Source organism: Nerophis lumbriciformis, linkage group LG02 (assembly GCF_033978685.3).
Source record: "Nerophis lumbriciformis linkage group LG02, RoL_Nlum_v2.1, whole genome shotgun sequence".
Lineage (NCBI taxonomy): Eukaryota > Metazoa > Chordata > Actinopteri > Syngnathiformes > Syngnathidae > Nerophis > Nerophis lumbriciformis.
The window spans coordinates 35,905,563-35,924,237 of NC_084549.2; the positions used below are offsets into that span (position 1 = coordinate 35,905,563).

General features: G+C 39.5%; 1 protein-coding gene across 1 annotated transcript in view; it reads left to right on the plus strand.

Moving 5' to 3' along the window:
• tm9sf3 (transmembrane 9 superfamily member 3) overlaps positions 1-18,624 on the plus strand; it is a 36,413-nt gene extending 17,789 nt beyond the window's left edge. The window contains exons 6-15 of the mRNA XM_061961815.2: positions 1,924-2,055; positions 2,158-2,324; positions 3,724-3,818; positions 3,912-4,042; positions 9,236-9,375; positions 9,624-9,692; positions 9,768-9,914; positions 9,988-10,071; positions 10,160-10,236; positions 17,201-18,624. Coding sequence (XP_061817799.1) covers positions 1,924-2,055; positions 2,158-2,324; positions 3,724-3,818; positions 3,912-4,042; positions 9,236-9,375; positions 9,624-9,692; positions 9,768-9,914; positions 9,988-10,071; positions 10,160-10,236; positions 17,201-17,268 — 1,110 coding nt within the window. The 3' untranslated portion in view covers positions 17,269-18,624. The remainder of the gene's footprint in view (positions 1-1,923; positions 2,056-2,157; positions 2,325-3,723; positions 3,819-3,911; positions 4,043-9,235; positions 9,376-9,623; positions 9,693-9,767; positions 9,915-9,987; positions 10,072-10,159; positions 10,237-17,200) is intronic.
• Positions 18,625-18,675: the final 51 nt, after the last annotated feature.

Sequence of the window (18,675 nt, forward strand, 5' to 3'; positions counted from 1 at the left end):
ATTTCAGCTAACAAAAACATGAAAGAACAAAATAAATAAAGTGACCCATAATAAATTCATAAAAGAACCAAACTTCATGAATGTTTTTGTGACAAACAAGTATGTGCTCCAATCACTCTATCACAAAAAAATAAGAGTTGTATAAATTATTGGAAACTCAAGACAGCCATGACATTATGTCCTTCACAAGTGTATGCAAACTTTTGACTACGACTGTATATCATTGTACTTTGGTTGCAAAAAGAAACATGTGTTTAATGTATCATAAGATTTTCTGTTAACATTAAGCCAATAATGAATTTGTTTGTGGTATCGAAATACATTTTGGTACCGGTACCAAGTATTGGTATCGAGATAGCCCTATTTAATTTTTGTTCTGGCTTTTTATAAGCCATATCATTTTTATTTGAGTGTTTACATGCATATGTTTATCTGTTTACCAGATGTCTATCTTCTTCCTTTTAAAGGTTTTACTATTTATTTAATGATAAAGGCAAAGTGGGTGTTGTGAGCTTCACTTACGGTTTATGTAACGCCATATGAGTTAATTTCCATGTAATTTTTTGTCCGATTATAGATCGATAACTCTGTGATAAGAAAGCACAGGTTGTAGATGCGATGTGCTCAACCGGAAATCTTAGTTGCTCAGACAGCAATGTGTTTTTACAAGTTTTTGATTGGGGTATGTTGTTTCTCAACAAGGAAAGACAATATAATATCTCTTGTGTTAATGTCAGCATTTGAGCGCGCGAGCTAGCATTAGTCGGTCCGTGAGTTTTTCAAAGTGCGCTTATGAAACATGATTTTACGATAATTTTTTAATTTAAAACTAACAATCATACGTTTTACCACGGTTCATCACTAATATTGATTATCATTACATCCCTTACAGTTAATAGTTAAAGCTCAATTGTCGTCTTTGTCTACTTCTCCGATGCTTATAGTTTTCCGTTAGATTTGGGACGGGGTGACTAAGATAGTAGAGTGGTCATCCAGAAACTTGAGGGTTCCTAGTACGAATCCAGCTTCTGTCATCCTAGTCACTGCCGTCGTGTTCTTGAGTAAGACACTTCACCCACCTTGCTCCCAGTGCCACCTACATTGGTGTCGTATTAAAGGTGTGGGAGGACTTCTTTGCAAAAGAGATTCTTAATCTCAACGGGACTTTGCCTGGATAAATAAAGGTTAAACCGAAATCCCCCTTTCCCGTTAACCGCCATCGCCTGCCTACGATGTGAAGCTAATAATTAGAATAGTCGTGATTGCGTACAGAGCCGTCCACCACGTGCGGCAAGCCCCGACGAAAAGCCACAAAAACAGCCACCATGCACAGAGTGACCCCATATCCATTCAACTCTCAGAAGACACGCCAAAATAATGGATGCAATAATGTTTTATTTGGCCAAAGACACATTGTCCTATAAATCCTGTGTTCCTTGTAGTATGTCTTATTGTTTCCCTTGTTTGCACTTTACAATTGTACTCTGCAATGGCATATTTATTTTTTATCTTTTTGTCTTTTGTAAATGGTTTTATTACTTATAAATTAGTATTTTTTTAAGTTTCTTTTTAAAATGGAAAGCCTTGTTCACATACTTTTTGTTTGAAGTAGAAATTGTGATAAATGTGTTTTACATAAAAAGTAATTGTGATTATCATTTAGCTATACTAGTGTAGCCCTAGGGTACAAGATATTGTCTTAGCAGAAATTCAAGGTTATAAAAATGTCACATAATTCATGATGCTGGCCACCTTGAGTAAAATGGTTTACATCCTCACTTGACCATATCACAGGATTTTATTATTTCCAATGTCAACCATGTCACTTAAGGAGATGGGAAAATTACAACACCCTAATTCTGAATAAATGCAGATAGTTTCACACCTAATTTGTAATGGTTGATTTTCAATTGAATCTCCTAGATTCACTGGTTCTCTATCTTCAACTCCTTCATGATGGTGATCTTCTTGGTTGGTCTGGTGTCCATGATTTTGATGAGAACCCTGCGAAAGGATTATGCCAGATACAGCAAAGAGGAGGAAATGGATGACATGGTAAGCAAATGATCATATCAGTATTTTGGGGTGTTCTAGGATGCCAGTCACCTGTACTTCCTTTGTCAAACCCATGCTCCTTTGCCATGGTTTTCCCTACAGGACAGAGACCTGGGAGATGAATATGGTTGGAAGCAGGTGCACGGGGATGTCTTTCGACCCTCAAGTCATCCGCTGATCTTCTCCTCACTCATTGGTTCTGGTTGCCAGATCTTCTCCGTCTCTTTTATTGTCATAATTGTTGCGATGGTTGAGGATCTGTATACAGAGTAAGTCATTGACATGAGTTAAGCTTCAATTAACGCAATTATTTAATTAACCAATAAGTCTCCTTTTGTCGCTGTGTGCTTTGTCCAAAAAAGAAAATAATTGCCAGGGTTTCGAATAATTGCCGGTAGTTTGCTTTTAGTGGTATAACAAAATTGTTTGAAATTAGTTCTGTTGCTGCTGATATGTGCAATAACAGTTGGACAAATAAGTATTTAATCTCCTGCTGTTTATTTATTTATTTATTTTTTCCAGAAGAAATCAAATGTAAATAAAGATTGTATATTAAATTGTATTTAATTGAGGGAAAACTTTATTTAATGCATATGCCAAGCATGATTGAACACATAGATTAGATGGTTATTGTAGGTCACAAGGGTTGCAAACATCTCAGGAGGGATTTTAGTGCTCTCCTCTTTGCAGATACTTTTGAGGCTGGAGCTTTGCAACTCTAGATTTCACCTCTCCACTGATTTCCTATGGGATTAAGGCCTGGATACTGGCTAGATTTATATGTTTTAGAATCTTACCCCAATATGTCAAATATTGCATGGAGCTTATTTCGTGTTATTTCCATTTCAAAATTATTGTGCCAACAGTTGGTTTCTTTCTCACCAAGTTTTTTGACCGTTTTGTATTCCATTGTCCATTCCAGTCTTGGGCATGTCTACAATCTCAATCACTGTTTTTCCCATGTTGTTTTGGAGAGGTTTGAATGACAGATTGGGCATGTGACAGATGTATTTTACCGACATAACAGAAATCAGAAATACTTTGTGTTCTTCATGGGACATAACCATTCTAGGAGAGTCAGAAGAATTGCTGTTTGGTAGAAGTTAGGATATAATTTCTAAATACAAATATGTATTTAACCTTTTAATGTCTTTTTTTTATTCAATTTGTTTCTGGTATTTAAAAAACTACTATATGAAATGTTGCACTGCTCATATCCTAATCAATCAATTAGCAGTTCATACATTTTCCTTACCACTTTCACTCAAAATCATTATTAAAGTTAACATTAAGTCATTATGTGTTTTAACATTTCTGAAAAAAACTAATTCACTTTATGGTTTAGTAAAAAAAAAAATAAAGCCCTAATGAGAGCATTCATTTCTGTTCGTGTTTGCCATTACCGTACCATTTGCCGTTACCATGACTTATATCAGGAACAATCCATTATCATTTTATTAGGAGATAACGTTTTTAATAATTGTCTTCTCACATTGCCCTAGACCTTAGTAATGTGTTGTCATTTGTTCCCTGGTTGTAAACGTTCTGATTCAAATGTCATTATTGTCAACACAAACTACATCAGCTTTGATCACTTTGAGTGTGCTAAACGGGCTTAGAGTTGAATACCAGTTTCATAAGAGGATTTGTATCATTTTTGTTATGCAGGAGAGGATCAATGCTGAGTACAGCGATTTTTGTGTATGCTGCCACTTCCCCTGTCAATGGCTACTTTGGGGGAAGCCTGTATGCAAAACAAGGGGGTAATAATGATAACATTATTATTGAAAATAATGTATCTGCTTGCCATAGTTGGTTGGTTTGTCACATGTTTGGTATTTGATATGTTGATATAGGAAGGAGATGGATTAAGCAAATGTTCATCGGAGCCTTCATGATCCCAGCGATGGTGTGTGGGACTGCCTTCTTCATCAACTTCATTGCAATCTACTATCATGCCTCCAGAGCTATCCCTTTTGGCACCATGGTGGGTTTACTCCAAACACATGCACACACTAAAGTATCTATGGCCTTAAATCAACAATCAGCAATTTGTGATACTGTACCAAACCTTGTGTGAGGCAGCTAAATTGGTATGCAATGCAGTGTAAATCATTGTAATCATCTTGCCCAGCAGATGACATGATTGTGATTGTTCGTTGAGAAGACAGATATGTATTAGTTATGGCTGTAATTTAGTGCTGTGCATTGGGACCAATCAATCAATCAATCAATCAATTCCTTTATTGTCATTGTCATAATAACACTTAAGTCATACACGAACAACGAGATTTTGTTTGAGCTTTGTCCAGCGGCATAGAAACTGCATTGATGTGCAGGTTGACAATAGTTGACATTTTAGCATTTTAGCATTGTCAGGAAGATCACGATAAGAGGGGTGTGGGGGTGGGAACAGTCAGATGTCTGATAGGTGTTACGTTGATGTTGCAGCAATGCAATGTCCAGAGCACAATTATTGAGGCGGTGAAGAGTGAGGTAAAAAGATGGTCCGGGGCAGCAAAGGGGTAGGCTGTTCATTTAGCAGTCTCACAGCCTGGGGATACAAACTGTGAGACATTCTGGTGGTCCTGGCGCAAATCGATCTATACCTCCTTCCGGAGGGTAGCAGGTTGAAGAGGCCATGTGCTGGGTGGTATCTGTCCTTCAGGATGTTGTGTACTCGCTTTAGGCAGCGAGTTGTGTACATGGCACTCATCTCTGGGAGTATCGTCCTTGTAATTTTCCCCGCCGCTTTAACCACTCGCTGGAGGGCCTGTTGGTTCGCTTTAGTGCAGCTAGCAAACCACACTAAAAATCCGTAAGTGAGGACACTGCTGATGGCACAGTTGTAAAAGTTGACCATTGATTTCTGCGGAATGTTTGCACATTTTAGTTTCCTCAAAAAAAAAAGACGTTGTTTGGCCTTTCCGACTGTAGAAGCAGTGTTAATGTCCCAGCATAGATCTTCTGTTATGTTCACCCCTAAGAATTTGAAATGCTTGACCCTTTCTACGAGATTGTTATTAATTAAAAGTGGAGGGTGTTTGTTCTGCCCTTTCCTGCGAAAGTCTACAATTAGTTCTTTGGTTTTGTTAGTGTTAAGAACCAAGTTATTGTTAGCACACCATGAAGCCAGCTGTTGGACCTCTGCATTGTATGCTGTCTCATCATTATTACTGATGAGCCCAAGCACCGTGGTGTCGTCGGCATATTTGACAGTGAGATTGGATGTTGAAGAGGCTATGCAGTCATGTGTGAAGAGGGTGAAGAGCGCAGGGCTTAGCACACAACCCTGTGGGGCACCGGTGTTGATGGTGAGCGTGGCAGAAATGTGCTCGCCTATTTTCACATACTGTGTGCGATTCGTTAAAAAGTCCAAAATCCAGTTGCAGAGGAAGGTGTTCAGACCAATGTTGTGAAGCTTAGATCTGAGTCTGTTTGTCCTTATTGTGTTAAAGGCTGAGCTGAAATCGACAAAGAGCAGTCTTGTATAAGTGTCCTTAAGCTCAAGATGTTCCAAGAGTCTATGGATTACAATAGCGATGGTGTCTTCGGTTGATCAGTTCTCCCGGTACGCGAACTGATATGGGTCAAGGGATGATGGTATTGCCTTTTTAATCCGTTTCAATATCAGTCTCTCCATGCATTTGGCAGGTATGGAGGTGAGTGCTACAGGTCTGTAGTCATTTAGGCACGAGATGATGGTCTGTTTGGGGATGGGAATTATTGTAGCGGTTTTAAAACAGGCAGGGACCCAGGATGTAGACAGTGATAGATTAAAAATGGAAACAAATACATCCATCAGTTCGTCCGCGCAGTGCTTAAGCACACGGCCCAGAATGCCATCAGGTCCAGCTGCTTTCCTTGGGTTGATGTTACGCAAGGTGAGTCTTACTTCGTGCGAGCTGAGGACTGTGGCCGTGTCGTTGGAGGAGAGGGGGGGAGCAGTGCTGGGTCTGTGTTTTCCTTGTCAAAGCGGACATAAAAATTATTCAATTCCTCAGCTAAGATGGCGCTGCCTTTCACTGAGGAAGAAGTTGTTTTTTTAAAGTTTGTAATTGCTTTGACACCTTCCCACACCTGCCTAGGGTTTGAGTTATTTAAGCAATCCTGGAGTTTATTATAATGGTCCGATTTGGCAGCATTGATCCCCTTCTTTAAAGCAGTCCTGGCTGAACGGTAGGCATTTGGATCGCCTGATCTAAATGCCATGTCCCTTTCTTTGAGTAACTGTGTCACACCTGTTGCTCTGAATGAACCTTTCTTAACCCGACAAGCAAGTGAGTGCACTACTTGGTCACAACCAGCAGATGAGCTGCTGATTAAAGTTTACTTAAGATTGCAGTAAAAAAGAAGAAAGTCACGTCAGCTGTCGGAAGTTAAGCTACATCCACTTTTGCTATGGCAAAACTACCATCCCAAATAAAAATATATATATATAAAAAAAAAAAATAGTACTTGATAATTTTATTGGTAATTTTCCACATTGTCATTTCAAGGTTTTGTCAAACACACACCCTTAGCATCAATTTAGCTAGCACTGCATTAATACAGTAATTGAGGATTTTTAACTAGTGGATCAGTTTTACTGTGGTAGTATTTCTGTCTCGACTGAATTGATGCGTCACATATTCATCCCCAGTGACACCAAGGCCAGAAAAAAAACTACTAAAAGTGCTATGTCTATGATTCATTGATGCTGTCATATTAGGAAAGAACTTCAGACCGGTTGATAGTTAGAACATATTCACTATTGTCAATGCTTTGCTTTGTCTGTTTGTTCCAAGAGTTATAGTTCAGTAAATGTGATAATGTATTCCTCTTTTGATGTCCTTTGTTTACATTATTTTTCTTTCTTGGCAAGTGACATTGTATCAAGGTTAGAGGTGTAACTGTGTATGTATTTGCATCAAAAATGTCTGATACAGAGTTGTACTACCTCTTAAATGTGAGGGACAGAAAGGTCACAAATGTTCCTCACGATGGTGCAAACGTCTACTGTTAGGCATGCAGATTGTTTTTATTGGCAGTAGGCATAATCTACACCTAAAATAATTATTATTGAAGTATATTATTAGAATGCAATAATTTGATTTGTCCCCTATAAAACAGGTAATATATATTTTAATCCAGGTCACTATAACTAATATTCTATAAACAAAATGTATCAAAACGGCACCACTTAATTTTTTATATGCTCGATATATATTAGTTTTTTGACAATTGTATTAGAGATTTAGCTGCCAGCAATTTGTATTTTTTTGTTTTATTTAAAAAATAATTAACAGTCAAAAGCTAAGCAATATTATGCTTTATTTTGTTTCCTTACTGCACTGTAAGTATGTACTGAACTGTGAGGTGCCTAGTAGAGTTGCGTGATATAGACGATCTATGACATAAATTATATAGATTTGGCTGATGGTAGTGTTTTTAATACTTTTGTTTTATTGTTGATGACACATTCTCACGGTGTCCTGCAAATTTGACTGCTACGCAATGTAACATTCTCGCTAGGTGAAAATGTCCCTTGAGAGTGCAAAGCCACTTTTTAGTCAGTAATCCTCCCCTCCATGGCGACAAATTAACTACCGTATTTTTCGGAGTATAAGTCGCACCGAAGTATAAGTCGCACCTGCCGAAAATGCATAATAAAGAAGGAAAAAAAACATATATAAGTCGCATTTTTGGGGGAAATTTATTTGATAAAACCCAACACCAAGAATAGGCATTTGAAAGGCAATTTTAAATAAATAAAGAATAGTGAACAACAGGCTGAATAAGTGTACATTATATGACTCATAAATAACCAACTGAGAACGTGCCTGGTATGTTAACGTAACATATTATGGTAAGAGTGATTCAAATAACTATAACATATAGAACATGCTATACGTTTACCAAACAATCTGTCACTCCTAATTGCCAAATCCCATGAAATCTTACACGTCTAGTCTCTAACGTGAATGAGCTAAATAATATTATTTGATATTTTACGGTAATGTGTTAATAATTTCACACATAAGTCGCTCCTAAGTATAAGTCGCACCCCCGGCCAAACTATGAAAAAAAACTGCAACTTATAGTCCGAAAAATACAGTACTTGTCTTACAAGTATCATTCCTGGAGAATGAGGAATAGCTAAACATGCTACACTACACACCGTAGGTGGATACAAGAAGCCATGCTAACCGCTAAGCTAGAGCTCTTGAATGTTGGGCGGATATATACAAATATCGACAGTAACGATGCCAAGTATAGTATCAGTATATCAATATTTTTTATTAAAAGTCTTTTGTCGTTTTTGTTATTGTTTATTAACTTAAGAAATAAATATCTGAACAAAGGATGACTTCAAGGGCAAAAACTAAATTATTGCAATCACAGTCAATAATAGTAAATTAGTTAGATATCGTATTGATATTGTTACATCGCCATCCTGTGTTTTGATCGAAAATTTAATCAATGATCATGGAAATTTTGAGTATCAGTATGAGCATTGGTATGGCCAATACTGCTCCTGTACCTACTTGGTATTGGATGGATACCCAAATTTGTAGGATCCCCCGAAACTAATGTAAAGTATTCATACAACAGAAGAATATAGTGCTTATTACATTTTAACAGAAGTGTAGATAGAACCATGTTACAATAGAAAGTAACCAGCTATTAATAGTAAATTAAGAATTAAATTAATAATAGTTTTGACAAAATAATATGACTACGGTACAATGATGCAGTATATTACTGTATATGTCAGCAGCCAAATTAGGAGCCTTTGTATCCCGTGTTGAAATGGTTCTAATATCATTTTTTTACCAAATAATATATTGCGAAATGTATCGATAATGGCAGGAGGCTTCAACATATATTGTAATATAGATTTTAGGCCATATTGCCCATCCATAAGCACAGAGTGTAGCGTCAGAACCCTAATCACATTGATATCATGCAACACCTAATGTATAACTGTCACGGCTGTTACCATCATGCCGGGATGATTAACAGATGACATTCAAAGTCAGATCAGTGTTAATTGTAGCAAACCATACAATGCTAACTTTTTGCGCCTTAAAGAAATTGGCTGTTAGGAGTACCGACAAAGATGTGGAGATCTCTGTATCCCCAGGTTCTTTGTAGCCCTGTCCCTTGATCAAGGACATCAATATGTGTCTGTCTACAGGTGGCCGTCTGCTGCATCTGCTTCTTTGTCATTCTACCACTAAACCTTGTCGGAACAATTTTGGGGAGGAATCTTTCTGGTCAGCCAAACTTCCCATGCCGGGTGAACGCTGTCCCCAGGCCAATCCCTGAGAAGAAATGGTAAGTGTGCCAACTTCCTTGGGATTGGGACACAACCTGTGTTATCAAGTGCCACTGCTAGAGAAGAGCCACTGACTGGGAAGGGCAGTGACTGTTCAATTTTTTTATTAATGTTTGCAACTCCCCAGCAATTCTGTCACATGTTCCCCTTGGGAAATAAGTAACTTTGCGTTGATTTTCAAACCAGTTTCTTCGCTCTTTTTATTTCAAATGCAATAAACCATGTGTGGGAATTTTTGTGCCGTTAGGTTTATGGAGCCAGCCGTCATCGTGTGCCTCGGTGGAATCCTTCCTTTCGGCTCCATTTTCATTGAAATGTACGTAAACATTGTGAGAGAAGCTACATTATTTTCTGTTCATCTTTACACAACTGGACTTCCCTTGCTTATCAGGTACTTCATCTTCACATCTTTCTGGGCCTATAAAATCTATTACGTGTACGGCTTTATGATGCTGGTCCTGGTCATTCTTTGCATTGTGACAGTGTGTGTCACCATTGTGTGCACATACTTCCTGCTCAATGCTGAAGACTACAGATGGTGAGCACTTTTTTGTATTTACATGTTTTTATTTTTCATGTTAAACATAACATTGCATGTTTCTCCTTTCCAGGCAATGGACAAGCTTTCTTTCTGCTGCATCCACTGCAGTTTACGTTTACATGTACTCATTTTACTACTATTTCTTCAAAACGAAGTGAGTTTCTTTTAGGATTTTATTTGACTTCTACAAGACATTTTGTGAAAAACCAAATTGTATAGCTGATTTTCTTTGGGTATTTCAGGATGTACGGGTTGTTCCAGACGTCCTTCTACTTTGGTTACATGGCTGTGTTCAGTACTGCCCTTGGAATCATGTGTGGTCAGTCCCGCTTAATTTGTGTACATTTAGCCCAAATGACTACCGTATTTTCCGGACTATAGAGCTCACCGGTATATAAGCTGCACCCGCTAAATTTGTTATGAAAAATATGTTTCCATACACTATGGCCCCGTTTAGAATGCACAGCAAATCTGATTTCGTTTTGCCCTCAAGTGACACATACCGGATTTGCCAGTCTAAACGCTCCAAAGTATATGTATATCAATCAATCAATCAATGTTTACTTATATAGCCCTAAATCACAAGTGTCTCAAAGGGCTGCACAAGCCACAACGGCATCCTCGGCTCAGATCCCACATCAGGGCAAGGAAAAACTCAACCCAATGGGACAATGAGAAACCTTGGAGGGGACCGCAGATGTGGGGAACCCCCCCCTAGGTGACCGGTGCAATGGACGTCGAGTGGATCTAGCATAATATTGTGAGAGTCCAGTCCATAGTGAATCTAACATAATAGTGAGAGTCCAGTCCATAGTGGGGCCAGCAGGAGACCATTCCGAGCGGAGACAGGTCAGCAGCGCAGAGATGTCCCCAACTGAGCGGTCCACCCCGGGTCCCGACTTTGGACAGCCAGTGCTTTATCCGTGGCCACCGAACCTGCCCCCCCCCCCCTCCGCCACGAAGGAGAGGGGGGCAGAGCAGAAAAGAAACGGCAGATCAACTGGTCTAAAAGGGGGGTCTATTTAAAGGCTAGAGTATACAAATGAGTTTTAAGATGGGACTTAAATGCTTCTACTGAGGTAGCATCTCCAACTGTAACTGGGAGGGCATTCCAGAGTACTGGAGCCCGACGAGAAAACGCTCTATAGCCCGCAGACTTTTTTTGGGCTCTGGGAATCACTATTAAGCCGGAGTTCTTTGAACGCAGATTTCTTGCCGGGACATATGGTACAATTTAATCAGCTAGATAGGATGGAGCTAGACCGTGTAGTATTTTATACGTAAGTAGTAAAACCTTAAAGTCACATCTTAAGTGCACAGGAAGCCAGTACAGGTGAGCCAGTATAGGCGTAATATGATCAAACTTTCTTGTTCTTGTCAAAAGTCTAGCAGCCGCTTTTGTACCAACTGTAATCTTTTAATGCTAGACATAGGGAGACCCGGAAATAATACGTTGCAGTAATCGAGACGAGACGTAACGAACGCATGAATAATGATCTCAGCGTCGCTAGTGGACAAAATGGAACACATTTTAGCGATATTACGGAGATGAAAGAAGGTCGTTTTAGTAACACTCTTGATGTGTGACTCAAACGAGAGAGGTGGGTCGAAGATAATACCCAGATTCTTTACCGGGTCGCCTTGTGTAATTATTTATAAATAGGTGTCGGTGTCTAGCAGGACCCATAATCAGCATTTCCGTTTTCTTAGCGTTGAGTTGCAAAAAGTTAGCGGACATCCATTGTTTAATTTCATTAAGACACGCCTCCAGATAACTACAATCCGGCGTGTTGGTCAGCTTTAGGGGCATGTAGAGTTGGGTGTCATCAGCATAACGGTGAAAGCTAACACCGTATTTGCGTTTGATGTCACCTAGCGGCAGCATGTCGATGCCGAAGAGTGCAGGGCCAAGAACCAAACCCTGGGGATCTCCACACGTTACCTTAACATAGTCCAAGGTCACATTGTTATGGGAGACACACTGCATCCTGTCAGTAAGATAAGAGTTAAACCAAGACAATGCTAACTCTGACATACCAATACGTGTTTTGATACGCTCTAATAAAATATTATGATCGGCGGTATGGAAAGCAGCACTAAGATCAAGAAGCAGCAACATAGATGACGCATCAGAATCCATCGTTAGCAATAGATCATTAGTAATTTTTGCGAGGGCTGTCTCCATAGAGTGATTTGCCCTGAAACCCGATTGAAAGGGTTCACAGAGATTGTTAGACGCTAAGTGTTCATTTAGCTGCTGTGAAACAATTTTTTCGAGGATTTTCTAAATAAACGGAAGGTGGGACACCGGCCGGTAGTTTACCATGAGGTCAGGATCGAGGTTAGGTCTTTTGAGCAGAGGATGAATAACCGCTTTTTTGAATGCTAGGGGAACAGTGCCAGAGGAAAGTGATAAGTTTATAATATTTAGCACTGAAGGACCTAATATTACAAAAAGCTCCTTGATAAGTTTCCCAGGAAGTGGGTCAAGTAAACATGTTGTTTGTTTTATCCCATTTATACGCCATAGCAATTCCTTTAATGTTTTTCATCAAAAAGAGAGAGACTATTTCGGAGGGCAATATCCGTCGTATATACAGTCGTATCTGTGTTAATAGAACCCAGTTGTAGCTGGGATTCGTTTGTCTTTAATCTCTTTTCTAATGAGTTCAATTTTCTTATTAAAGAAATTCATAAAGTCATCTGCCGAGTGGGTGGAGCTACTGGGAGGAGTCCCTTGTTGAGTTAGCGATGCTACTGTACTGAACAAATATTTAGTATCGTTTTTGTTGAGGCGGATGAGATTTGAGTAGTATTTAGCTTTAGCTAACGTAAGCATGCGTTTATAAATTATTAAACTATCACTCCATGCTTGATGGAAAACCTCAAGTTTAGTTGCGTGCCATTTGCGTTCAAGCTTTCTACATGATAATTTAAGAGCTCTAGTTTCTTCTGTAAACCATGGGATACGCCTTTTAGGGGCCCCTTTTAGCTTTAGCGATGCTTTACTATCAATGGTTTCGCGCAGGGCGTCGTTAAAGTTGTTAGTGAGGTTATCAATAGAGCCCACATAATTTGGGAATGGTGCCATTACCAAAGGCAGTAGGCCAGCAAGAGTCATCGTTGTGGCAGCATTAATGTTGCGGCTGCTAAAGCAGTTATTTTTATTATTATTAGCTTGTTGACAATGAGTCAGAACTTCGAATTTTATAAGGTAATGATCGGACATTACTTTAGTATACGGGAGTATCATAACTTTGGAGGTGGTGACACCCCTGACAAGCACTAGATCTATCGTATTATTGTTGCGATGGGTGGGTTCATTTATTATTTGTGTAAGACCACAGCTATCAATTATAGTCTGGAGCGCCACGCACTGAGGGTCCGATGGGGTATTCATATGGATATTAAAGTCCCCCATTATGATTATATTGTCGGCGTGCGTCACTAGATCAGCGACAAACTGAGAATTCACTGATAAAGGCCGAATAGGGCCCTGGGGGGCGGTAGATAACAGCCAGGTAGAGAGGCAGCGGTGCGACAGACCTCATAGTAAGCACCTCAAACGATTTATATTTATTACTTAGGTTAGGGGTAAGGTTAAGGTTTTCATTGTATATTAGTGCGACCCCCCCCCCCCCACCACCACCCCTTTTAAGGGGACGGGCAATATGCGCATTCGTATAGTTAGGAGGAGATGCCTCGTTCAGCGCAAAACATTTGTCTGGTTTGAGCCAGGTTTCACTGAGACCAATGACGTTAAGATTGTTTTCTCTAATGACCTCATTAACTAATAAAGTTTTGGGAGACAATGATCTTATATTTAAAAAGCCCATATTATAGGTAGTGGGCTGTTTTGAGGGGTTTTTGTTAAAATTATCCATAGTAGTAATATTAATAATGTTGCGTTTATTTAGCGTAGTGCGCTTTAAATAATTTCGACCATATCTAGGAATTGATATGACGGGAATTTTCAAGTTGTTTGCTTGGTGCTGCTATACACTGAACGCATCATAGTTTGCCACCTTAGTAGAATGCATGTCCACCTCTGGCACAGTCACTGCAGAAAAAACATTATGTGAGTTGTGTATTATTCTAGGAGAAATGCTGTGTGTGCAAGAATTTTCCAGCCTGGCGCTGGCTAGTTCTAGCTTAACTGACTCCTCACCCGGACTAACAGACTCTGTAATTGCCTGTGACCGGGCTTGCTCTAGTGTAGTTAGTCAAGTGTGCCTCAAACAATAATCTATGTTCCGAGACAGGATGATGGCGCCTTCCTGGTTAGGGTGAAGGCCGTCTCTCATCAACAGGCTCGGTTTGCCCCAGAAAGAGGGCCAATTATCAATAAACATTAGTCCCTGTTGTCTACAAAAACTAGCCAGCCACTTGTCAAGCGAGACTAATCTGCTATATCTCTCATCATTGCCTCTCGCAGGCAGGGGGCCAGAGACAAGTACTCGATGCCTGGACATCTTTCTAGTGAGATTAGAAATCCTAGCTATGTTCCTCTTTGTAATCTCTGACTGTCTCATCCTAGTGTCATTGGAGCCAACGTGTACAACTATGTTCGTAGTATATGATATGTATGTAAAATATGTGTGTATATATATATATATATATATATATATATATATATATATATATATATACACACACACACACACCGGTATGTACAGTCGTGGTCAAAAGTTTACATACACTTGTAAAGGATATAATGTCATGGCTGTCTTGAGTTTCCAGTCATTTCTACAACTCTTATTTTTTTGTGATAGAGTGATTAGAGCACATACTTATTGGTCACAAAAAACATTCATGAAGTTTGGTTCTTTTATGAATTTATTATGGGTCTACTGAAAATGTGACCAAATCTGCTGGGTCAAAAGTATACATACAGCAATGTTAATATTTGGTTACATGTCCCTTGGCAAGTTTCACTGCAATAAGGTGCTTTTGGTAGCCATTCACAAGCTTCTGGTTTAATTTTTGACCACTCCTCTTGACAAAATTGGTGCAGTTCAGCTAAATGTGTTGGTTTTCTGACATGGACTTGTTTCTTCAGCATTGTCCACACGTTTAAGTCAGAACTTTGGGAAGGACATTCTAAAACCTTAATTCTAGCTTAGTTTAGCCATTCCTTTACCACTTTTGACGTGTGTTTGGGGTCATTGTCCTGTTGGAACACCCAACTGCGCCCAAGACCCAACCTCCGGGCTGATGATTTTAGGTTGTCCTGAAGATTTAGGAGGTAATCCTCCTTTTTCATTGTCCCATTTATATTGGCAGCAAAACAGGCCCAGAGCATAATACTAACACCACCATGCTTGACGGTAGGAATTGGTGTTCTTGGGATTAAAGGCCTCACCTTTTCTCCTCCAAACATATTGCTGGGTATTGTGGCCAAACAGCTAAATTTTTCTTTCATCTGACCACAGAACTTTCCTCCAGAAGGTCTAATCTTTGTCCATGTGATCAGCAGCAAACTTTAGACGAGCCTTAAGGTGTCGCTTCTGGAGCAAGGCTTCCTTCTTGCATGGTAGCTTCTCAGTCCATGGCGATGCAAAACACGCTTGGCTGTGGACACTGACACTTGTGTTCCAGCAGCTTCCAATTCATTGCAGACCTGCTTTTTGGTGGTTCTCAGTTGACTCTTGATCATCCTGACCAGTTTTCTCTCAGCAGCAGGTGATAGCTTGCGTTTTCTACCTGATTGTGACTGTGACAAAACTGTGCCATGCACTTTATACTTACGAACAATTGTCTGCAGTTGCTCTTGGGACCTTAAGCTGCTTTGAAATGGCTCCAAGTGACTTTCCTGACTTGTTCAAGTCAACGATTCATTTTTTTCAGATCTGTGTTGAGTTCCTTTGACTTTCCCATTGTCACGTTTGTAACCGAGTCTAATGACTGCATCACATGAGCCCTATTTAAATGGGCTCAGAGAAGTCAACAGGTGTTGTCAATCATAATTACACACATGAAGTTAAGAGGCCATGCTATAAAGCTAATTTGATTTGATTGTAACGTTTCTACATCACCAAAATTGATCATGTATGTTGCTGTATGTATACTTTTGACCCAACAGATTTAATCACATGTTCAGTAGACTCAAAATATATTTATAAAAGAACCAAGCTTCATGAATTTTTTGTGTGACAAACAAACATGTGCTCCAATCACTCCATCACAAAAAATAAGGCAGCCATGACAGTATGTTCTTTACAAGTGTATGTAAACTTTTGACCACGACTGCATGTAGTGTGAAACATGTATATTAAATCACAAAATACTCCCAAAATTTTATTTATTTATTGCACTCATGTGAAAGAGTCTTTTAATGCGCAATTACATTTCTGCATTCCCTGGATTCCTACAAATGTGCAGGTGCAGGGGGTGCATGCATTCCTGCGGGGAGCGTATCTCGCCAGAAAAGTGTCTCCAGACTATATTTAGCACGATGACTAGCTGTTGGTCCTGCGAGTGCAACCCCTAAGGAGACAAGCAGACCAGCTTGTTGTGCAAGCAAGAGTTTAAATATTGGGGGACACATACTGTGTTGGTAACTGGAAATATCCATGAAGAGTTTGAGCAGAAATTATACCGCAAAACACTCTCACATTAACAGTTTTTTTTAAAAGTATTAACTTTGTGGCATAAAAAAACTAATACTGTATAAAAAACAAACAAAAAAACTTTTGATATCAATTTAAAACACTAAGCAAATTGGCCAATAAAGATAAAGTCAAATAACACAACACAATGTGGTTCAGTGCAGCAGTTTGGCCAATAAAAATAAATAGGAGCAGTACCTCTCACATCAGATACACAAGCTTTGCTTCACTGACAACTCTTAACAGCAGTGCAATCTTTAATGCATGCTGAGACTCCACGGATGTGATGCCAGTGAAATGAAGCGCTTGGCTGCAGCAGCCGAGAAAAGTTGTTACTGTTAATAAGTTCAGTGTGGTGATGGAGCTCTGTGCTCATACACAATGGCTTTTGTGTGGACGCAGGAGCCTCTTCATTGGACTTTCCTTTGCCGCGGTGGTTGTGAAAGTAGTTCATTTGATATGCAGCGCAGCCTGTTTTTTAAAATATTAATATCGTCGCCGATCACCCTCATTTAATTGCAGCAGCTAAAACCGTGATTAATTGTGCAGCCTTACCGATATTGATTGGTGGCTGATCCCTTCAATAGATATCACTTGTTTAGTGTTAATTTTGTAATGCATGTGCCTATAATCAAATCTCATTGGAGGGACTTTGACCGAATGTGTGTTTCGCAGGTGCGGTTGGATACATGGGAACAAGTGCCTTTGTGAGGAAGATCTACACAAACGTCAAAATAGACTAAAGCAGCACCAACAGGGTGGATGATCACCATGGTGGAGTTGCCCGCGTGTATCCTGGAAGATGGCGGCACACAACATTCTTTAATAGTTTTTCCTTCTTGCAAAGAGATTCTCACTTTGTACAATGTAGTTTTCCATTTTCTGAATGAATTTCAACTCCGCAACACAGAAGTGAACAGACGCAAAGGTTCTGTTTTTATTATCAGTCGCTTTCACATTAAGGAATGTTGGGGGGCAAAATGTTTAAGGCTCACACGGCTTCTCTTCCACCCAGTCCCACCCGAGACCCGACGACGTACATGTTTGTGGATGGAACTGTGCAGCTCTCTTCAGTGAAGAGGCCTAAGTATGTTGACCGCCTTTGTTCTATCCTGTAAGAATACTGGAGAGTTGGCTTTGTGCCCATATTCTGACTTTAGTTCTATTTTATATTCTTGAAGCCCGCTCTCAGTAATGTTAGTACAGTAATTCCTTCCCATTTACTCCTGCTACAAAAAAAAAAGGTGTTGTCTCCCATTTTGGCCGTTCTAAATTCTCCCGTTACAGTAGCAATCCATGCAGTTGCGAAGTTGACGTCCTGCTGTAGTAAAGAACCGAGGGCCTGAGGTCAAGATACAGTAAGACTTTTAAATGGACATTTGATGTGATCCTATTTCCTGGGTTTAGTCTTGTTTTCTTAATGGTTGGGGTTAAATGAAGTCCACATGTAAAGATAATATATGTATCGGGGAAGTGTATATAACCTTAATGTACCTTTAGGTGTAGATCCCAAATGTATTTTCGTTGTACAGATTTACTACAGGGTGGTTATTTTTTGTTTTTTTTAATGAATCCGCTCAAAACAAAAAGGTAGGTTTTGTTGGTTTGGGGCGGGGCTGGTGGCGCTGTTTCATCTTGCCTGAAATTGCATGACATTTTCAAACCATGGCCTTGTCAAAATGATTCACTGGCAGCATGGATCTCACATTATAAGGGTACTGGCCTGATTAGACCCACCTACTGATTTACATATTAAAAGCTTTAAAAAGGCTCAGCAACTTGTGGTAAGCCATTTCCCCCCACACGACAAGTGTGAACGTCCAAAGGATTGAGCTGTGTTTCCACAGACAAACTGTACAAAATGATTAAGAACACTTGACTAAATGTTTTCATAACCACACACTGCAGAGTCTTTCTAAGGTTTTATTTCCCTCCCAGGTTTTGTGTAAATACCGTACGCTCCCTTGTCCTGCCTTCTCATTTCCAGTTCTTCCCCACTGAAGTTGATTTTGGCACCATGTTGTGTACAAATCATGAGACATTTTCAACATGCATATTAACTTGTAAAAAGAGGAAATAAAACACGTTTATGTACAGGACTTGGTGCTTGAGCTTAAGCTTTTTTGTCTTAAAAAACCCACAAAGACCAA